Source organism: Dromiciops gliroides, chromosome 1, assembly GCF_019393635.1.
Source record: "Dromiciops gliroides isolate mDroGli1 chromosome 1, mDroGli1.pri, whole genome shotgun sequence".
NCBI lineage: Eukaryota > Metazoa > Chordata > Mammalia > Microbiotheria > Microbiotheriidae > Dromiciops > Dromiciops gliroides.
Window position 1 is genome coordinate 618311088 of NC_057861.1, and position 24208 is coordinate 618335295.

Here is a 24208-nt window from a genome sequence, read left to right on the forward strand (position 1 = left end):
GTAGATACTGAGGAAGATAAAAAGTCTAGCTAAGACATTCCCTTGTATCCATGGAGTTTATAATCAGATGAACTCATGGATTTAACTTATAGTTAATCATAGAATATAGAATGCTAGAATTTCAGGTGACTTCAAGTGATCATCCAATCCAACCTTCTCTTTTCACAGAAGAGGTAGCTGAAGCTCATAGAGTGGGTGTGACCTGCCAATCATCATACGGCAGGCCAGTGGCAAAACCAGGACCAGAATGAAATTCATCTGACTTCTAGGGCACTGCTGTGGATATTTAAATTTATGCAGATCTAACAACACCTACAATATCAAAATTTTCCGTAGATTATAAAATTTTCATGAAGATAGAAATTCCAGTATCTGTAGATCATAATTGCCTTTTTAAGTAGATGATGGGCTTCCTACTTTCATGCTATTCTTTTTTTTGGGGGGGGCAGGGCAGTGAGGGTTAAGTTACTTGCCCAGGGTCACACAGCTAGTAAGTGTCAAGTGTCTGAGGCCAGATTTGAACTCAGGTCCTTCTGAATCCAGGGCCAGTGCTTTATCTACTGCGCTACCTAGCTGCCCCCACTTTTATGCTATTCTGATGAGCATTATGCATGATGATTATATTAAAAGAGTATAGTATCAGGGCTACTCTAATCAGGAGGAAAAAAGACAGATTTGTATAGACCAAATTAGGGGACAATTGTAGGGCAAAAGTTATAACAGTACTTTACCCCTTTCCAATGATTAGTTCTGCTTCAGTGCCTACACAGTAGGCATTGGTGTAGGAGGGTCTTGACAAATATTTGTTACATAAAGTTGCCCTTCTACTTTTATGTTACAGTAATGAATCAGAGAAACTGTACTCCCTGATATGCATAAGTTCATATTTACTTCCCTGTGTCAAAATTTAAAGTACTTTTCACTTATTTTCTTGATTTTGTGCTTTGGTATATAGTCATCTTAAAGAAATGTTAGAATCATAAAATGGGACCTTAGAGTTTATTTATTCTAATTCCCCTGTTTTACTGATGAGGAACCCAAGTCCAGAAAGAGGAAATAATTTTCTCAGAGTCTTATAGTTAAATGGCCAAGATTTGAAACTATGTATATACTCTGTCAGTATTATTGAGATCAGTGCAGGAAAAAGTTATTAATATTGACTTCTACCATGTTGTTATCCCTTTGCAAGTACAGAGTAGCTCCTTTGCTGTGGTTCTTTTTATTTGATACCTGTTGTCTTTTATAAGTTTTTATGTGAGCATTTTAAAAAAGTTCTTTCTGTCAGGTTGATGAGCCTCTTGCTACCTTTATCTTTCTCAAGTATTATGAGAATGTGCTCAATGTGTGTATTATATGCTGAGTATCATAGCTGTTCCATAGCTATCTGCTGTATGGATTATTTAGGTCTCTTAATGCTTCTCCTCAGTTTTACTATTTGACATCTAGACATTTTATGCATTTTTGCTTCCACCGAAAGAGAGGAAATTTAAACCAGCCAACTTTATTAGTTACTAATAGCTCCAATTTTGTAGGAATAGCAAGCAATACTGTTGACTTAAAATAGATTTTTGGATTATATGTGAATTTAAATTGTCTATGATATTTCTGCCTATTCTTAGCATGGATAATGAAAAATGGTTGAATATTATCTTGCCATCAAGAAGTTTGTGTTAGATAGAATTCATTTTTGTTTTAAAAGGAAAGGAAGAAATCATGGAAAAGGTTTACTTACCTTAGAACCTAAAGGAATTTTTAATTGCAAAGAGGATGCAAAATACATGATTTACATGAGATATAAATTATCTATTTGGTAATTAATACACTCCCCCCCATGCTTTAAATACCTTTTTAAATACCCATTGGTTAGAAATTAAATTAATTATAAATAAATCTTCTTTCTAATGGATCATCATGAATTGGGTGAACTCCAATTTTTTTTTTTTTTTTTAGTGAGGCAATTGGGGTTAAGTGACTTGCCCAGGGTCACACAGCTAGTAAGTATTAAGTGTCTGAGGCCGGATTTGAACTCAGGTCCTCCTGACTCCAGAGCCGGTGCTCTATCCACTGCGCCACCTAGCTGCCCCTAACTCCAATATTCTAATATGGCACTAGCTGTTTCAAAGTACTAATCACAAGTTCGGACAGAAAAAAATGTTAATCAGATTCATGATTTAAAAGCAGTAATAGGAAATGCTTTCAGAATGACTTACTTCCTTTACATTATTTTAAACATTAAATACTTAAATATAATTGAACATATGAAATGAACTAGAATTAAATCAATATATATTCAGTAAGCATTCTATGACAGTATTATTGACTAGAAGCTGTAATACTTTTCACAGAGTATTTTGCCGTATAGTAGCGCTTAGAGAGAAGAAGGCTGGACACAAAACCTAGAGCTGGAGGGGACCTTAAAGGTTATCAAGTCCTACGTCTCATGTTGTAAATGAAGAAACTGAGACCTAGGAAGGTTGACTCACTTGCCCAGGGCCACACAGCTTGTTAGTATCTTAGGTGGTATCCAGACCCAGATCTGATTGGCTTTAGGTCCAGAACTTAGTTCAGTATTCCACAATGCTTCAGACCCTTTTAGAAGACCTGGATTTGGGCTTTGGCTCCCCTGCTTTCTAGTCATGTGATTGTGGCCTAGTCATTTCATAGGATTATGGAATTGAGATGTAAGAAGTATACTAGAAATCATTTAGTCTGGTCTTTTCATTTTAGGAATGAGGAAGCTGAGGTTTTGTCTCAGCCTATATGAGTAGAAAGAAGAGGGCATATCCATGTTTTTTCTGTCTTACCCTCCTAGCTTTAAGTTCCTTTGTCTTTCCTATCTCTGATATATGCTCGCTATATAAGCCCAAGCAGGTCACTTCTCTGTGCTCCAGGCATCTCTCTAAGACTCCAAGTTGCAGCGAAAGTACAGACCTGCATTGGTAAAGGAAGTTCTTAGTAGAATCTTCCAACACTAATGAAATCACACAGATTTTCTATCTTGCTTCTTTTATAACATGATGTCATTTAATAGGACTAAATCTACAAAGCACACCCTCAAGACATCTTTATATAGATGCCACAAAGTAGACTATGGTGCCTATTGATGTATTACATGCCTACTGGATAACATAGTACCAGAAATGGCTAATTAAGAAAAGTAAAGATTTTTTCATTCTTGTAGAAAAAAAGGTATAATTAGCTGGATTGTATAAAGTACCTTATGGCCCAAGAAGCAGTCAGGTGCAGTGGACAGAGAAGTAGCCTTGGAGTCAGGACAACCTAGGTTCAAGTCCTACTTCTGACACATGGGCTTTGTGGCCCTGGCAAAGCCGCTTAACCTCTTAGTGCTTTCAGATAACTCTCTAAGATAATAATTTGCATAGCATTTGCTGATCTGCATTGGTAGGAGTTTATATGGATATGCTCCAAATGCCTTACCATCTAAATTCATAAAGGAAAAGTTAACTGAATGACAAGACTTAAATAATAATACATTGATAGCAGGAGGTTTTTATTTTTATTTTTATTTTTGGAGGGGCAATGGGGGTTAAGTGACACTTGCCCAGGGTCACACAGCTAGTAAGTTTCAAGTGTCTGAGGCCAGATTTGAACTCAGGTCCTCCTGAATCCAGGGCCAGCGCTTTAACCACTGCGCCATCTAGCTGCCCCGATAGCCGGAGATTTTAATGTCACTCAGTTTTGGACAAATCTAACGGAAAGAAAAATAAAAGGGGAAATGTATTGAATATATGAAATGAGCGTAGAATTAAAGGAATATGTTCTCCATAAACATTCGGTGACAATATTATTGACTAGAGGCTGTAATACTTTTCACTGTGTATTTTGCTAAACATTGTAGCTTAGTGGAAAGAAAACTGAACTCAATAAAGGTTAATTCACTGGATCATTTAAATTTAACACTTAACAACAGAATTGAATGAATTGCTTGAGAAACTAAAACTAAAATACTTATGGTGTCTCCTAAATGAGACAACTGAATAACATACTTATTTCCCAGTACCACATAGAACTTTTACAAAAGTTGACCATGTGTTAGATCACAGAGATATTACAAATAGATGTAGAACAGCAAACACAGTAAACATAATGCAATAAAAATAGTAATCAGTTCAAAGAGCATAGACCCAAAAGCAACTTAACAATGAAATCCTAAATAATGAGTGGATCAAAGAACAAATGATAGAAATGATAATGAAGCAAAAGAAAATAATAATGATGAAACAACATAACAAAATTTCTGGGATACAGCAAAAACAGTCCTCGGGGGGCAATTATATTCCTAAAAACATATATTAACAAAATATAAAAGGAGAGGATTAATGAACTGAATATGCATTTTTAAAATTAGCTAGCAGGTAAACCCAAATAAGTACAATAAAGGAGATATCGAAAATTAAGAGAGAAATAGATAAATTGGGAACAAAAAGAGTGTTAGAAATGATAATCCAAATTAAAAACTGGTTCTTTAAAAAGACTAACAAAATTGATAAACCTTAAAAAGCAGAGGGTTGAAAATCAGATCAATAAAATAGCAAAAAAACAAGCCAAAATCACAAAAAAGCAGAAGAAATTTTTAAAATTATGATAATTTGATATACATAGTTATAAGATTAAAATGCTGAGAATATAAACAAAATAGAGAAACATCTTCAAAAGTATAAAATAAACTAACTGAAGGTTGAATTAAGATTTTTTTTTTTTTTTTTAGCGAGGCAATTGGGGTTAAGTGACTTGCCCAGTGTCACACAGCTAGTAAGTGTTAAGTGTCTGAGGCCGGATTTAAACCCAGGTACTCCTGACTCCAGGGCCAGTGCTCTATCCAATGCGTCACCTAGTTGCCCCTGAATTAAGATCTTAAACAATCTAATATCAATAAAGGAAAGAAAACTAGATGTAAAGGAGGGGATGGGGGAGGGACAGGTCCTAGAAAGGGAGGAGAGGAAAGGAATGGCTGGTCCTGATGGATTCATAGGAGAATTCTATCAAATATTCAAAGAAAAAAATAGTACCAAATTATTCTCAAAAATTTGAGAAAGAAAGCAGTAGTCCTTCAGATTGCTTTTGTGAAACAACTCTAGGCAGAGTATCTAAACCAACAAAGGATAAAACAAAGAAAAAGAACTATAGGCCAATATCATTAACAAATATCAGTTCATAATATTTCTTAAGGTCCTATCAAATAGACTACAGCAATTCACCCAAGAAATCATTTAGTATGACCAAACTGAATTTATATCAAGGAGGAATATATGATTCAAGATGAGGAAAACAATATACATAACTAACTATATTAAAAATAAAAAGATCCAAAACCATATAATTATCTCAATACATTCAGAAAAACCTTTTGATAAAGTACAATACCTATTTATGCTTAAAACCCTACAAAGTATAGGCATAAAGGAACATTTTAAAAATCATAGAAAACATCTATATTTAAAAAACCAAACAAGCATTGGGGATACTCTAGAAGATTTCCCAATAAATATAGGAGTAAAGCAAGGATGCCTACTCTCCCCACTATTATTGGATATTGTTCTAGAAATGCTAGCAATATCATAAGCCAAGAGAAAGAATTTGAGTAAAGTTAGCCAAAAAAAAAAGGATAAAGCTGTCTATTTGCTGATGATATGATAGTTTGATTAGAAAATTCTAGGTAATCAGAAGCTATACTAATGAGGACAATTAATTAGCTAAGTGACTCAGTAGAGTGCTGAGCCTTGAGTCAAGAATACTTGAGTTCAAATCTATCTTAGATCCTTCCTAGATGTGTGACCCTGGATATATCGCTAAACCTCTATCTTCCTCAGTTTCTTTAATTGTAAAATGGGAATTATCATCACGCCTATCTCCCAAGGATCCAACAAGATAATATTTGCAAACATAGTGTTTGCAACATAGTAGGCATTTAATAAATGCTTGTTTCTTTCCTCAGTAGCTTCAGCAGAGTTGGAGGCCACAAATAAATTCTTAAATATCAACAGCATTTCTATGTAATAACAACAAAATGCAAGACAATAAAAGAAAGGCAAATCTTATTCAAAATAACTAAATGCATAAAATATTTGAGATCAGTCTACTAAAGTACACAATCTTTGTGTAGGTTCAAAACAAGATACTCCTTAAAGGAAGAAATAACAATTTAAATAGTTGGAAAAATATTATATGCTTATGGATAGACTGTGCTGGAGAGTAGTACAACACTACCATGGTTAATATATCATGTTAATGCTATACCAATTAAGCTGTCAAAAAAAGATACTTTATAAAACATGATAAAATAATAACAAAATTCATTTGGAGAAACAAAACAATATAGATTATCAAGAGAAACAATGAAAAAAGATAGGGATGAAAGGGAAATAATATTTTCAAAACATACTGTATTATAAAGCAATTTTCATCAAAACCATTTTGTATTGGTTTAAAAATAGAGAATTAGAACTATGAAACAAACTAGAGAGAATTAGAAACAATGGAATTTTGTACCATAGTCCTTTAATTTTACCTCTACATATACATAGTCACCTTTTTTCTTTTTTTAAATTCTGAACTTAAGAAATAAAACAAAAATTTCTATAACAAAGTAGAATAGGAAAAAAGAGGATTGATTGCACATGAAACTACAAATCTGTTATGTACAACTTGCTTTTCCTTTTACATAAATAATAAAATTACCATGTAAATTTTCTTTTTTTTCCCCCACTCCCTCTTCCGCTAACCCACCCTAGAGATGGCTACCATTAGACACAAATATGTAAACCATACTATACATACTTCTATTTATCATTTTTTTTCTTCTAGATACAGATAGCATTTTCCTTCATAGGTCCTTCGTAGTTAATTTAGGTATTTATAATAGTCAAAATGACTTGGTTACTCAAAGGTGTTCTTAAAAATATATTGCTGTTTACTATATACAATGATCTCATGGCTCTGCTTATTTTACTCTTCATTATTTCATGCAAATCTTTCCATGTTTTTCTAAAATCATTGAGCTCATTTCTTCTGATAGCACAGTCATATAGCACAACTTGTTTAACCATTCCCCAATTGATGGGCGTCCCCACAATTTCCAGTTCTTTGCCACCACAAAGAGAGTTTTGCTGTATTTTAGAATATGTAGGTTCTTTTCCTTTTTCCCTAGTCATCTTGGGAAACCTAATAGTGGTATCAGTGGGTCAAAGGGTATAGGCAGTTTTATATCCCTTTGGGCATCGTTACAAATTGCTCTCCAAAATGGTTAGATCACAGTTCCACCAACAGTGAATTAGTGTCTCAATTTTTGCACATCCCCTCCAATATCTGTCACTTTCCCTTCTGTCATTTTAGCCAATCTGATAGGTATAAAATGATATCTCAAGGTTGTTTTAATTTGCATTTCTCTAATCCATAATGATTTAGAGCATTTTTTTTTCATTTGACTATAAATTGTTTTAATTTCTTCATTGTAAAACTGCCTGTTCATATCCTTTGACCATTTATCAGTTAGGGAATGACTTGCATTCTTACAGAGTTGGAAAAGTTCTTTATATATTTGAGATATGAGACCTTTATCTGAGGAACTGTCTATAAAATTTTCCCCCTGATTTTTTACTTTCCTTCTTATCATGGCTATAAGGGTTTTATTTGTAGAAAAATGTTTTAATTTAATACATTTTACACATTCAAAAGCTCTGTCTTTTGTTTATTCATAAATTGTTTGCCTATCTATAAGTCTGATTAATATGTTCTATGTTCTTCAAATTGTCATGTTTGTGTGTGTATATCTCCTTTTATATCTAGCTTATGCATCCATTTTGACCTTATTTTGGTAAATGGAATAAGATAGTGGTCTATGCCTAATTTCTGCCAGACTGCTTTCTAGTTTTCCCAACAATTTTTACCAAATAATAAATTCCTATCCCCAAAACTCAAGTCTTCACACTTGTCAAATACAACAAGGTTACTATAGTCATTCGCTTCTGTAAATTGTATGTCTGCTGTGTTCCACTGATCTACCTTTCTGTTTGTTAGCTGATACCAAATAGTTTTGATAATGACTGCTTTATAATATAGTTTAAGATCTAGTATTGCTAAATCTTCTTAATTTAATTTTTTCATTAGTTCCTTTGATATTTTTGGCTTTTTATCCTTCCAAATGAACTATATTGTTTTTTCTAACAGTAAAATAATTTTTGGTAATTTAATTGGGATAGTATTGAATATATAGATAAATTTAGGTAAAAGTGTCATTTTTATTATATTGGTCCCACCTACCCATTTACAATGAATATTTCTCCAGTTATTTAAATCTGATTTTATTTGTATGAAACATTTTATATAATTTTATTCATATAGTTCCTGTGTTTGTCTTAGCAGGTGTACTCCCAGATATTTTATACTGTCTAGAGTTATTTTAAATGGGTTGTCTCTTAATATGTCTTTTTGCAGGATTGTATTGGTGATCTATAAGAATGCTGATGATTTATGTGGGTTTTCCTTATGTACTGCTACTTTGCTAGAACTATTGTTTCAGCTAACTTTTAGTTGAATCTTTAGCATTTTCTAAATATATCATCATCATCTTATTACCTCGTTGCCCATTCTGAGTTCTATTTCTTTTTCTTCTTTTATTGCTATTGCTAGGATTTCCAATACAATATTGAATAATATTGGTGACAGTGGGCCTTCTTGTTTCACACCTGATCTTACTGGAAAGGTTTCTAGCTTATCCCCATTAGGATAATACTTGATAATAGTTTTAGATAAATGCTTCTTATCAATTTAAGGAAAAATGCATTTATAGCTATACTTTCAAGTGTTTTTTTTAAAGTATAAAGTAGTGTTGTACTTTAGAAAAAGCTGTATCTATTGATATAATCATGATTTCTGTTACTTTTATTATTTATATAAAAAGTTTTATTAACAATTTTCCATAGGTTCAACCATCCCTGCATTCCTGGTATAAAGCTGACTTAGTCATAGTGTGTGATCTTTGTAATATGTTATTGTAGTCTCCTAGCTGGAATTTTATTAGGATTTTTGCATCCATATTCATTAATGAAATTGATCTATAATTGTCTTTTTCTGTTTTTTTGCACTTCCTAGTTTAGGTATCAGCACCATATTTGTTCAATAAAAGGAGTTTTGTAGGACTCTTTGCCTGTTATTCCAAATAATTTATTTAATATTAGAATTTGTTGGTCATTAAATATTTGATAGAATTCACTAGTAATTCCATCTGGTTCTGGTGCTTTTTTCTTGGGAAGTTTATTTGTATTCTGTTCACTTTCTTTTTCTAAAAAAGGTCTATTTAGATATTTTATTCAGTTTACATTTTTGTAAATATTCTTCCATTTCATTTAAATTCTTAAATTTATTGGCATATAATTGGGCAAAATAGCTTCTTATAATTGCTTTGATATCATCTTCATTAGTGGTATAGTCATCCTTTTTATTTTTAATACTAGTGGTTTGGTTTTCTTCTCTCTTTTTAAAATCATATTAACCAAGGGTTTATGTGTTTTATTGTTGTTGTTGTTTTTCACAAGACCAACTCCTAGTTTTATTTATTAATTCAGTGGTTTTCTTACACAATTTTATGAATCACATCTTTAATTTTTAGGATTTTCAATTTAGTGTTTAATTGGAGATTTTTAGTTTGTTCTTTTTCTAGTTTTTAAAATTGTTTAATTCATTGGTCTGCTCTTTCTATTTTATTGATGTAAGCATTTAGAGATATAAATTTTCCTCTGATTACTGGTTTTGCTATATCCCATAGGTTTTGATATGTTGTCTCATTATTGTCATTCTCTTTAATGAAATTATTCATAGCTTCTTTAATTTTTTCTTTAACCCACTCATTCTTAGAATGTAAAAAGAGTTTTGGGGGTTTTTTTGCGGGGCAATGAGGGTTAAGTGACTTGCCCAGGGTCACACAGCTAGTAAGTGTCAAGTGTCTGAGGCCAGATTTGAACTCAGGTCCTCCTGAATCCAGGGCTGGTGCTTTATCCACTGCACCACCTAGCTGCCCCCTAACCCACTCATTCTTTAAGATTATATTGTTTAGTTTCCAATTTGGTTTTTATTCTATATTTTTGTGGTTTCTTATTAAATATAGTTTTTTAAATTGTATTGTGATCTGAAAAGGATACATTTATTATTTCTGCTTTTAACTATAAAATTTTTATGCCCTAATATATGATCAGTTTTTGGAGAGGTACCATGTACGCTGAGAAAAAGATATATTCCTTTCTATTTCTATTCAATTGTCTCCAGATATCTATAATATCTAAAATTCTATTCACTTCCATGACTTCTTTATTTTTTGGTTAGATTTATCTAGTTCTGAGAAGGGAAGATTAAAGTCCCCCACTACTGTAGTACAAGTGTCTATTTTTACCAATAATCCATTTTTTTTACATGAGTCAAAGCGTAGTAAATTCTACTCCAGGTCTTTATTTTAACTCTGTGTGTATCTCTCATTTTTAAATGTGTTTCTTGTAAACATTGTTGGATTCTGTTTTTTAATCCATTCAGCTGTTTCTATTTTATGGTTGAATTCTTCCCATTCACATTTAAATTTATAATTAATATTTGTTCATTTCCCTCCGTCCCAATTTAATATTATCTTTCTCAACCTCTCTTTTTTACCATATCCCTCCTCATGTCTTGTTTACTTTTTTGGGGGGGGGTGGGGGGCAGGGTAATGAGGGTTAAGTGACTTGCCCAGGGTCACACAGCTAGTAAGTGTCAAGTGTCTGAGGCCGGATTTGAACTCAGGTCCTCCTGAATGCAGGGCTTTATCCACTGTGCCACCTAGCTGCCCCCATCTAGTTTACTTTTAACCCCTACCTCCCTAATCCAAAGCCTTTTATAGAATTTCCTCCTTATCCTCTCCCCTTACCCTCCTATTCCTTATTATATCCAGTCTCCTAAGAGTCCTTCCCTTATCCCATTCCCACTTTATCCTGTCCCCATGCTCTCTTATTTCTTTTTGTTCAATTCTAATTCTTAGGCAATTATTTTCATCAGAGAGCTTTTGTATCTCCTTTTCCATTTGGCTTTTCAAGCTGTTGACTTTTTTCTCATGTCTTTCCTGCATTACCCTCATTTCTCTTTCCATTTTTTCCTCTACCTATCTCATTTTATCTTCAGAGTCCTTTTTGAGCACCTCTATGGCCTGAGACCAATTCGTAATTTTCTTAGAAGCTTTAGATATAGGGGCCCTGATGTTGCCATCCTCCTCTGAGGGTGCACCTCGATCTTCCTTGTCACTAAAGAAACTTTCTATGGTCCTCACCTTTCTCTGTCTGCTCATCTTGCCTTTCTTTTACTTGACTTTTACCTCTTATTTCTTTATAAATATAGAAGACACTTACATCTTTCTGCATGTATATGTTATTCCCTCTTTATCCCAGATCCAGTGAGAATAAGGTTCCAGCACTACCAGTTCACCACCCCACCTGCTTCTTCTGTATCAGTTCTTTTCATGCCTCATCTGTTTATTCCTTTTTACTTTTTCCTACCCAATTTAATTTTTTTAGAATGACCCCATCATCCTCAGCTCAACCCTAACTTTTCTTACAAACTACTCAAGTAATGACAGTCTTAAGAATACTGATAACATTTCCATATATAAGAAGTTAACAGTTTGACCTTATTGAGGCCTTTATAAGTGATCTCTAATGTTTACCTTGTTTCTTTTGGATCTTATATGTAGCATTTTCCATTGAGTTCTGGTATTTTTATCACAGATACCTAAAAGTCTTTCAGTTTGTTGAATATACATATTTTTTTTCTTCAGGATTATACTCAACTTGGCTAGGTATGTTATTTTCGTTGCAACCCCAGCTTTTTTGCTCTTCCAAATATAATGTTCCAAGGCCTGTGGACTTTTAGTGTGTAAACTTCTAGGTCTAATGTAATCCTGTTGCTTGTAATGTTTTCTCACTAATATGGAAGCTTTGAAACTTGGCTGATATTTTTCTAAGTTTTCACCCTGAGATGTCTTTCAGGTGGTGATCAGTAGATTTTTTTCTATTTCTACTTTACCCTCTTGTTCTAGAACTTCATGGCAATTTTCTTCAATGATTTCTTGTAATATTGTATTGAGTTTCTTTTTTTGATTGTAACTTTCAGGTAGTCCAACAATTTTTATGTTGTCTCACCTTGATCTGTTCTCCAGATCGGTTGTTTTTCTAATGAGATGTTTCATATTTTCTTCTATTTTTTTCATTCTTTTGATTTTTGTTTTATTATTTCTTGATGTCTTATCACACCATTCAATTCCCCAATGCTAATTTTCAAGGAGTTACTTTCTTCCTTTAAGTTCTTAGATCTCCTTTTCCAATTGGATGACTCTTCATAATTTTCTTCATTTTCTTGGGTTGCTTTTATTTTTTTCCCTAATTTTTCCTTGCTGTTTCTTATTTGATTTTTTTGTAAATAGTATTTTCCCCAATTATTTGTAAACATAGTTTTTAACATTTAAAAAAAAATTTTTTTTTAGTGAGGCAATTGGGGTTAAGTGACTTGCCCAGGGTCACACAGCTAGTTAAGTGTCTGAGGCCAGATTCGAACTCAGGTACTCCTGAATCCAGGGCCGGTGCTCTATCCACTGCTCCACCTAGCTGCCCCTAACATTCATTTTTTATAAGATTTTGAACTCCAAATTTTTCTCCCTATTTTCTCCCTATTCAAGACAGCAAGCAATCTGATATAGGTTATACATGTATAATCGTGTTAAACACATATTTCCACATTAGTCATGTTGTGAAAGAAAAATAACAGAAAAGGGGAAAACCGTTAGAAAGAAAAAAAAACCAAAAGTGAAAATGGTATGCTTCAATCTGCATTCAGACTCCATTGTTCTTTCTCTGGATGTGGGTAACACTTTCCATCATGAGGCTTTTGTAATTGTCTTGGATCATTGTATTGCTGAGAAAAGCTAAGCCCATCATAGTTGATCATCACACAGTGTTGCTGTTACTATGTACAATGTATATGTACAATATATATATAACAGCTTTTCCATTTGCCATTATTAGCATCTATGATTTTGCCCTTATGTTGAATTGGACTGGGGAATGGGACAAGATGATGGGAGATTTTGTTTGTTTTCATTGGAATTTATCAAGAATTTCTAATAAGGGGAGTTTTTTTGGTGTTTTATTTTTTTAAATAGCCACCGGGTTTCATATTTGGGTTTTTTACTTTATATCTTTATTTTAATTTCTCTCCACTCCAGCCCCCTTACACACAGACACACACATACAAATGCCTGCATTGTCTTATATTACTGTAAAAATGGAAACATAATCAGGTTATGGGTTTTTTTGTTTGTTTTTTGCAGGGCAATGAGGGTTAAGTGACTTGCCCAGGGTCACACAGCTATTAAGTGTCAAGTGTCTGAGACTGAACTCAGGTCCTCCTGAATCCAGGGCTGGTGCTTTATCCACTGCATCACCTAGCTGCCCCCAGTTTTTATAACCATACATCTGAATAGGTTTTAACAGTGGGTGACTATCATTCATATTTAGAAATATGCTGTAAACCAATGAAATTTGGCCAAAGGTTATAATTACCTCACTTCTGTTCTGCATGAAACAATTTCTACTCATTGTAGTTCCTTCTCTCCGTCCATAAGAATGGTAAATAAGGAAACTAATAATAAGTAATTTAGTATAGTGCTTTAAGTTTTACAAAGTGATTTCCTTAAAATAACCCTATAAGATAAGTGGTATAATCATTATTTATTCCCATATTATAAATAAGGAAACTGAAGCTGAACAAAGTCCTTCATCATATAACAATTAAGTGTCAGAAGTGAGAATTGAAGCCAAGACTCTTAATGCCTTTCTACTACACTAATCCAAATTAATCAGAGTATCCACTCCATTTTATTTGGGTAACTTAAGCCCTAATCTTACAGTTGTTTTCTTTAATTTCAGAACCACTAAAACAATTAAACAATTTTTAGCATGGTTCTCCTTTCTGATGAATATGCCACATTCTGCTTATGTTTATTTGGGTTTTTTTGGGGGGGGGAAGAAATAATAATTCAAGAAATAAACTGTTGTTCTGATCAGACATATCCCTCTTGGCTTTAGGAGGGAATGAAAAGATTTGTGGGTTTTTTTTTTTCCTTTTCAGTTTCTTATTTTTATTTTTCAAAAAATAAATATTTTTATTCTGTGCCTCTCACTACCCCCTCATTGAACAAATAAAAACAAAAACAAAACCCCTTAAAATATATCTACATAAACCTACAAAAAAAATTCCCACATTATCCATGTCCAAAAATTTATGATTCTTTCTGCATTTTAAGTTCATCGCCTCTCTGATAGTATGTTAGTAGCAGATTTCATCTTCATTCTTTAGGACCTGTGGTATGTCATTGTGATGAGCAGACTTCTAAAGTCTTTCAGAGTTGTTTTTCTATGTAATATTGTTATCACTCTATTATATACTATATGTAATATTATCACTATATAAATTGTTGTCCTGTTTCTGCTGACTTGCTTCTGCATAAGTTCATAAAGAGCGTCCCAGTTTTCTCTGAAATTGTCCATTTCATCATTTCCTACAGCACAATAATGGTATTTAGATTAGATTATTTGACTCATTTCTTTTGAAAGTGGAATTTAACAGCAACAACAAAGGGAATAGAAAACTACAATTAAAAAAAACATCAATTAATTATTACAACTTTATATATGAGTAGATTTCTGAAAATTCTATAGAAGTGAGGTACTATCAGTGAAGTTAGTCATGTATTGCCAGATGTGTTATGTCTATAAATAATAAGTAACCTCAGTGTTTTTTCTTGTGTTTTAGGTATGTGTTCTTTTTGGATCCATGCAATGTGGACTTGGTAAAACGGAAGATCAAGTCTATTGCTCTGTGTGTAGCAGCATGTCCAAGGCATGAACTGAAAACAATATATGAAGTACAGAAGTTTGCAGAAAAGAATGGTGAGAGGAGGTGTTAGAACAGACCACCCAAGTAATGTTCCTGTCTTGTAGCTGTTGTCAAATATTCTAGGTGTTGGTATTCAAATATAACTTGTTACATCCAATAATAAACTAAACTAATACTCATATTCAGTATTAGTAAACTAAGCAGGGAGCTTTAAGGGGGATGGGGAACATAGATATTTTTTGTCATCTAATAAAAATCTCGGGGGCAGCTAGGTGGCACAGTGGATAAAGCACCGGCCCTGGATTCAGGACGACCTGAGTTCAAATCCGGCCTCAGACACTTGACACTTACTAGCTGTGTGACCCTGGGCAAGTCACTTAACCCCCACTGCCCTGCAAAAAAAAAAAATAATCTCAAGAGAGAATTGACTAAAGCTTTTGTAGTGGTATCATGGGGAAGAGAGAATAAAATTCGTTCTGTTTAGCCTTGAAGGGCACAACTGGGAGTAGCATTGGGTAAAATATACAGGAAGGCAAATTTGGGTTTAATGCATGGAGAAAAACTTCCTAACAATTAGAGCTGTCTTGGGACTTAGTGAGTTACTTCTAAAGGTCTTCAAGCAAAGAAAGCCTCAATGACCTCTTGTAATTAATATAGTAGCTCTAGACAGATAAATGATCCTGTGATCTCTTCTAAATCTGTGATTCTGTAATATTTTTGCATTCTAAGCATAATATTTTGAGAAATTGTAAAGTTAGGGGCTTTGGTATTGTCTGGGAGAAATCCCAGATAACAGACTTCCTGACTTCCTGATCTTTGTTCTTTTTCAGTTCTTAATTCCCAGTTCTATTCCAGTACACATAAAATCAATCAGCAGTTTCAGTCTTGCTTAGTTAGACTTCTTTCAGAATACAGTAACTCTTATGGTTCACATTGTGTTCAGGTATGAATTTTACCCAATTCTTTGTTCTTCTGATAAGGTAATGAAACTTTTTTCTAAATATAGTCAGCCTAAGGATCTACTGACTTACTTACTACAGGTCTGTCTTGCTTTATGGCATTCAGGTCTGACCCAGGATAACCCTAAAGGGTCTGTTCTCATCAATAGACCTTTCTTTCATTAAAAAAAAAGTTATATTTTGTTTGTAACAATACTTTCATTTAGAAATATAACTACCATCATGACCACTCTTTGCTACCCTTTGCTTATAACAAAGAATTAAAAAAACAACACGTCATTTCAGCAGAACTTACCAATTCATCAAGTCCCAGCAAAAAATCCGACTTTTTACAGAAAGCTTTTTCTGATTCCCCTTAATGTTAGTGCCTTCTATCTATTGGTTATTTCAAATTTATCATGTATATAGCTTTTTTTTTTAACATAGTTGTCTCCCCCTTTGTGTGAGCTCCTTAAGAACAGAGACCATTATCTTTCTTTGTATCCCCAGCACTTAGCACATTGTCTACCACTAGTAGGCACTTAAAAATGGTTTATTGACTTTGACCCTTTGACAACATATGCAATGTTTCACAGCCATAATCTTCAACCTATGCAAAGAAGGATGGGAGGTACATTTTTCTCTACTCTTCTGGGCCAAACCTGGTCATTATAATGATAATTACAACAGTGTTTTGTTCTTTTCATTTACATTGGGTACATTATTTTCCTGGTTCTGCTTGCTTCACTGGTTCCGTTCATGCATATCTAATCCTTGTACCTCATTTCTTATGGCGTATTAGTATTCCATTACATTTATATATGGTGACTTATTTAGCTATTCCCAAATGGATGGTCTAATATCTTGTTTTTAGTTCTTTATTAGTATGAAAAAAGTGCTTCTTTTTATATTTTGGCATATATAGGACCTTTGTTTTTTTCTTTGATCTCCTTTGGGCTTATGACTAACAGTAGGATTTCCTGGGTTGAAGGGCATGGGTATTGTATTTGCTTTCTGCACAAAATTTGTTTTCCAGAATGGGGGGGGGGGATGGAGGTGATGGGGGTCCTTAGGTATTCCTCTGTAAAGAATTATATTCTAGCACACAGTCCAATTAGAATTAAAATGGTCCTTTATTGGGCACTAGAGAAAGTGACTGAGAAGTTGAAGACTTAGCCTCAAGGGGAGGAGATGGCTTAGAAACATCTTCCTCCTCCAGCAGAAGGAAGGCAAAAGCTTTTATAGAGGATAGATGGGGTGACCACCTGAAAATGGAAAGTTCCTTTTGAGGATGGGGTGGGGAAAGATTCCTGAGAGTCAGAGGGATTTTTTTTTTGAATGATAGTCCTTATCTCTTTCTCCTGCCTAATTGACTTTCCTGCTGTAGAAGTTTATCTCCCCTTCTTAGGTGTGTCTTTCCTGATATCTTAGTTGGCCAAGCTAAACTTTAATAGCTCCTTAATTCCTCCATGTGTCTGTCCTGTTATCTGGTCACCTTTGGTTTTGTTTCTCAAAGGAGAAACTTCTCTCAGGCCCATGTCAGTTGGACTAATTCATAGCTCCAACCAAGAGTATATTATTATGCTTGTGAAATACTCTTATTAAAATAATTAGCTTATTTAATCTTAATTGGTGATATAATGGTCCTTAAGACCCCTGTGGTTACTTCTTCAGTTTTAGGGAGTTTATTTTAGAAAAAAAAACTTCTGAGTTCAATCACAATTGCTCCAAGTCCTCATTTAAGATAATTCCTGGGGGGCAGCTAGGTGGTGCAGTGGATAAAGAATTGGCCCTGGATTCAGGAGGACCTGAGTTCAAATCCGACCTCAGACACTTGACACTTACTGTGTGACCCTGGGCAAGTCACTTAACCCTCATTGACCTGTAAAAAAGAAAATTCCTAAAATTTATATATATATATATATATATATATATATATATATATATATATATATATATATTTCTGATGTAGTAGTAGAAGTGGTTTTAATTGATCAAATTGATCATGAGACATCCGGAAAGAATTTACAAGACTCAATGACTATGTCCTAAGTTTTATTAGAATACTGTGAGTCCACAGGGAGAATACCATAGGAGAAAAGAAAAGGTATCTCAAGTGGGGGAAGAAAGATGCTTATAGTAAGAAAAAAGTAGGTTTTCTCCTCATTATCCTAATCTCCTCCTTAAGGAGGTACTTGGGATGTCTTATCCTAAATTGGACTTCCTGGGGTCTTAAGACAATCCCTGAGGTGGTACCTTTTTCCTTGGAGGTGTGTTTTGGGGGTTTACTCATCATAAGGTGAACCTAAGGACAAATTTAGCCTAATCTGTACATGTTCCTATAGACGTGCTTAAACTTGTCAGAGCCAGAGGGTCTCTCTGTTTTTGGTATCTCTTTACTTTAGATGTGGTTTCTAGGTGTCCTGTCATCTAAGAATATTAATGGCTATTAATGGTTAATGGTCCCTAGTTACTGTCTCTGTTGATGGTCTTGGTTGATAGGGACTTGAACCCTCTTGGTTACAGTACTGTTGATAAGAACACAAACCTTAGTTTCTCTGTTAACTCTTTTAGGTACTATTAATAAGGACTCAAGCCTCAGTTTATCTGTTAATCCCTTTTTGCCTTCTCCTTTATTTCTACTTAATTCCTGGCCTCTTTTTTGAGTGAAGCAAAATTCAGTTTATTGGGAACATTTGGGTAACAAAACAGCAACTAGTATTGTAATGTCTACACTACCGAAAGGAAGTTGAGGAAAGAACTCTTCCTGAGGTTGATACCAAAACTCTCATACAATGGCTTTGATTCAAGGAAGTGTACAGACCCTGTACAATTAAGATATGTTCTTCCATAAGAGAGGTAATTACTTTTAAGGAATTAGGATAATCAATGAAGCCCCACCCTTATGACTACCTTTCATCCCAGTATTCTCAGTTTGCTCCTGTGAAAGAAGACTGAAGAGTTGTCTTGATTTTAATTTCTCGTTAGTAATGATAAGCAATCATTTTCATTTTGTTATTAATCTGATATTCTTCTATCAACTCTTTGTTCATGTCCTTTAACTTATTCATTTTCAGGAAGTCTTTTTAGAGCATCTAAAAACACCTTAATTCAAACTTGATTATTTAGTTTTTGTCCTTGCCTCCCCAACACCTAGCACAATCCCTGAAACATAGTAGGTATGTAATAAATGCCTATGGAGTTCTAGTGATTCCACGGACCCTGGAAGTGACTATGGTCAGGAATAGAGCTTTCCTTATTGCTATCTTATGTGTTCCCATGTATCTATTCAGTCAGAAATCCACTAAACCACCTTACTTTTATCCCAAGAGAAACCCAAGTTCTTGGGAGAAACTAGATCTGGTAGGTTCTTCATGTCGAAAAGGGAAGAACACAGAAACATTATTGATAGGAGGAGAATGCCACAGCTGGATTTGGGCTTGGGGCCTCCTGGGTCCAGGGCTAGTGCTTTGTCCACTGTGCCACCTAACTAACCCATGAGGGTTAGTTGACATCATTAAAATAGGGTTGAGGTGTGGGAGGGATATACATACAATAACTTCAAACACATTTCTGCATTAGTCATGTTATAGGAGAAGAATCAGAGCAAAAAGGAAAAACCTCAAAAAAGAAAAACAACAGCACCAAAAACAAATGAAATAGTATGATCCAATCAGAATCCATATTCCATAGTTCCTTTTATTGTTTTTTTTTTCTGGATTTGGAGAGCCTTTTCCATCATGAGTCCTTTGGAACTTTCTTGTACCGTTGTATTGGTGAGAAGAATCTAGTCTATCACAGTTGATCAACACATAATGTTGATGATACTATGTACAGTGTTCTTCTGGTTCTGCTCATCTCATTCATTATCAGTTCATGCAAGTCCTTCCAGGTTTCTCTGAACTTGTCCTGCTCATCATTTCTTACAGCACAATAGAATTCCATTATATTCATATACCACATCTTGTTCAGCCATTCCCCAATTGATGGGCAACCCCTCAATTTCCAATTCCTTGCCACCACAAAAAGAGCCCCTATAAATATTTTTGTACGTGTGGGTCCTTTTCCCTTTTTTATGATCTCTTTGGGAAAAAGACCCAAAAGTGGTATTGCTGGGTCAAAGGGGCTTGAGCTAAATCTTAAAGGAAATAAGAGATCCAAAACTGAACTCATCTGTCTGCTCTCAAGCCCTACCAACTTTTGAACTTCATAATTTCTGTCAGGAGCACCACCATCCTTCCAGTCGCATGTCTCACATCTTAAATATTAAACATCTTGATTCCTTAATTTCTCTCCTTCTCCCTCCAAACCCCAGTGATATCCAATCAGTTGCCAAGTACTATTGAGTCTACCTTCCTGGTGTCTTCTCTATGTAACTCCCTTCTCTCTTCTGACACTGCCACTACTACATCATGCTTGGAATGTCACCTAACTATTCAGTAAACTCCAGTGGTTTCCTGTTACCTCCAGGATCAAATATAAAATACTTTCTTGTGCTTTTAAAGCTCTTCATAACCTGGCCTCTCCTTTCCATTCTTCTTAGTCTTACTCTTCCCCAGTTATTCTGAAATGCAGTGACATGGGCCTTCTTGCCATTTCTTGAACAAGACAACCCATCTCCCAACTCCAGGCATTTTTACTGGCTTTCTCCCATTTCTGGAATTTTCTTCTTCTCCATCTTCACCTCTTAGATTTCCTGGCTTCTTTCAGATGCTGATGAAAATCTCACCATGTACAAAAAGCCTACAAGGCGAAGTTTTAATTTCTGTCAGGGGCACTACCGTCCTCCCAGTCACATGGCTCACATCATAAATATCATACTTGATTCCTTGATCCCTAATAGTAGTGCTTTTCCTCAGTTGGTTATCTCTCATTTATTCTGTATATATCTTGTCTGAACAAAGTGGTTTTCATTTATCTCCCCTATCAACCTGTAAGTTCCTTGAGAGCAAGAACAGTCTTTTGCCTTTCTTCCTATCTCCAGCCCTTAACACATTGCCTGACACATAGTAGGTGTTTAATAAATGATTTTTTACTGAGTTGGAAGTGAAAAGAGTATATTCCAGCCAATGCAAAGGCACTGAAATAGGAGATCAAATGCTGTCTATGCAAGAAGGTCAATTTGCTTGGATCATAGGATATGGAAGTAATATAATCAAACTAGAAAGATAGGCCAGGTTGTGAAAGGCTTTAAATGCCAAATAGAGGATTTTTTTGCTCAGAGGCAATAAGGAGCCACTGAGTCAGTTTCCTTTAGTGAAAGTCTGACCATGTCACTTCCCTACTCAGTAGACTCTATTGGCTCCCTATTACCTCCAAGATTAAATATAAAATCCTCACTTTGACTACTGAAGCCCTTTATTATCTGGCCCCTTCCTTACATTTTATTCTTCTTCACATACTCTTTGGCCTGTGATAAAGGAAATTCATTTTGGCAGCTGTGTGGGAAATGGATTGAAGTGAATAGAGACTTAAGGTTTTCTGAGGGGGTGACTATGTGAGTATTGAGAAGGTGCCAGATTCAAGAGAGGTTGTGGAGGAAGGATGGCAAGATTTTGCAACTGGTTGGATATTTAGGATAAGGGAGGATAGAGTGGTAGTACTATCAACATAGATATGGGAATTCAGAATAAGAATGTATTTGGGGGAAAATATAACTATTTACATTTTTTTTTTGGTGGGGCAATGAGGGTTAAGTGACTTGCCCAGGGTCACACAGCTAGTAAGTGTCAAGTGTCTGAGGCTGGATTTAAACTCAGGTCCTCCTGAATTCAGGGCCGGTGCTTTATCCACTTTGCCACCTCGCTGCCCCCTAACTATTTACATTTTAAACATGTTTGAGAAATCTGTGGGATATCCTGTTTGTAATGTCTATTAGGTTGTCCTGTGGGACTGGATCTCAGAAAAGAGGCTGGGGCTATGTTTATATAGATGAGAGCTGTCTGCAAAACTATGATAATTGAATTGATATAAGTGGTTGAGGTCAGCAAGTGAGAGGATAAAAAGAGAAAAGAGACAGTTTTGGAGAATACCTACATTTAGCGGCAGCAAAAGAGATTAAGGAATAGTCCAGTAGGTAGAAGGATACCCAGGTGAGAGCCCTGTTACAAAAATTTAGAGGACAGTAGCTAAAAAAGGGTGGTCAGTAGTTTCAGTACAGAAAATTTTAAAAGGATGAGGACTAAGAAAAGCATTTAAGAGGCCATTTAGGGGCAGCTAGGTGGATAGAGCACCGGCCCTGGAGTCAGGAGTACCTGAGTTCAAATCCGACCTCAGACACTTAACACTTACTAGCTGTGTGACCCTGGGCAAGTCACTTAACCCCAATTGCCTCACTAAAAAAAAAAAAGAAAAAGAAAAAAGAGGCCATTTAAAGAGGACAGTTTGAGTTGTTAGAAGATTGAGAGTAAAAAGAGAAGTGGAGCCACGGAGTACAATTGTCATTTTCAATGAGTTAAACTGAAAGTGGAAGGAGAGATATGAGACAAGAATTTGAGGGGATGGTAACATCTAGTGAAGATTATTCAGAGATTGTTGTTTAGTCATTTCAGTCATATCTGACCCCATTTGGTATTTTCTTGGCAAAGATACTGAAGCGGTTTGTCATTTTCTTCTCCAGCTCATTTTATATATGAGGAAACTGAAGCAAACAGGGTTAAGTGACTTGACCAGGGTCACACAGTGTGTGAGGCCAGATTTGAACTCAAGAAAATGAGTCTTCCTGAGTCCAGGCCCAGCACTTTATTCACTGTACTATCTAACTTCAATGGGGGAGGGAGGGGATTTATGCATGTTTATGGGCAGCAGGAAAGGAACCAGTAACTAAGGAGAGACCAAAGATGACATGGTAGGGGGTGGGGAGGGAGACAGAATGATTGAGGCAATAATCTTTTGTAGAAGAGAAAATGGGGTGGGATTAAGGACACAGAGGAGTTAGCCTTACCTAGAAGAACCACCTCATTTTCAGAGATTAGAATAAAGGAGGGGCAGCTAGGTGGCACAGTGGATAAAGCACCAGCCATGGAGTCAGGAGGACCGCAGTTCAAACCTCGCCTTTGACACTTGACACTTACTAGTTGTGTGACCCTGGGTAAGTCACTTAACCCCAATTGCCTCACCAAAACCAAAACAAACAAACAAAAGAATAAAGGAGAAGGTGAGGGAGGGGTGATATTAAGGGGTTTTAGGATGAAGAGCATAAGAAGGAGCTCAGGGAGATTGAGGTCTCTTTTCTCTACAAAGTAAAATGCAAGATCTTCATCTTGAGAGAGTAATGGGGGACAGGGGGAGGTATTGAGAGGTTTGCGGAGAATATTTGGAACAGTTTCTATGGGGAGTAGGATCGAGAAGCAGAGGATAATAGGGGAAATATGGTCCTTTGAAAACCATTCTTAGCTTGGGTACTCCCAGTTTCAGCCTTCATTTTTCCTGTTCAGTGTAGGAGATGGTTTGGAGTCTTATCTCCTTCACTAGACCAGCACACTTAATCCCAAGAGAGGGTGAAGTTCGCCCTTAAAAGAGGGAAGAACCAGGAGTTTTATAGCAAGGGGCAGGGTCATACTCAAGTGTGATTACATTTATCAATGAGAGATGGAAATTTCTAATATGGAAGAATTCTAAATTTTAGATGATTCTAGGAAAGGGGAGAGGAGATTAAGTAGAAATAAGGGCCAATTTTAGAGCAGAAACAAAACAGCCTGTCCGAAGAAAGATTAGGCCCCCGAAATAAGTTTGTGGTTTTTTTAAATGCCACATACGTCTCTTCTGTTGATTTTGCCTAATTCTAGCACAGAATAGAACTAGAAAGGACCTTAGAAGTCCAACTCCCTCCCCTACATTTAAATGTAAGGAAACTGAGTCCCAGGGGGAGATTGTAAGTGGAAAAACTGGATTTTGAATAGCTGATAATATTTATATCTACTTTGCCATGTTCTTGTTTTCCTTTAAACCTAAAAACAGTTTTTCTCTTGTTCTTTTTATAAATAAATAAATAAGAACATCAGCATTTCCAGTGAATGACCAAGGTGTCAATGTTCATATTAAAATTTTCTAATAAATGCAATGGAATAACGAAATTTTGAAACTCCTGACTAGGAAAACCTAAAACTTGAGAGATTTAAATTTTATTAGTATTTCTGCCTTTGTGTAATGGTTTGACTCCCAGTCTTAAACAGTCATGTGACATATAGGCTTTCTGAGCTCATTGCCACAATCAAATAATACTAAAATTGTCAGATCACTTAGCAAAAAAAAGTAATTTTTCCTTTCTGAGGAACAATTAATTTCTTAATCATTTTTCCATAATTATTATAAATTGAAAATAAATATAGCACATAATATTGTCT

The 24208-nt window shown here is 35.1% G+C and overlaps 1 protein-coding gene across 2 annotated transcripts in view; it reads left to right on the forward strand.

The window, feature by feature from the left end:
* Window positions 1-24208, forward strand: part of SLC44A1 (solute carrier family 44 member 1) — a 215909-nt gene that overhangs the window by 107910 nt on the left and 83791 nt on the right. For both annotated transcript variants that reach the window (XM_043985574.1, XM_043985566.1), the window contains exon 4: window positions 14842-14978. In XM_043985574.1, the coding sequence (XP_043841509.1) occupies window positions 14842-14978 (137 nt within the window). The remainder of the gene's footprint in view (window positions 1-14841; window positions 14979-24208) is intronic.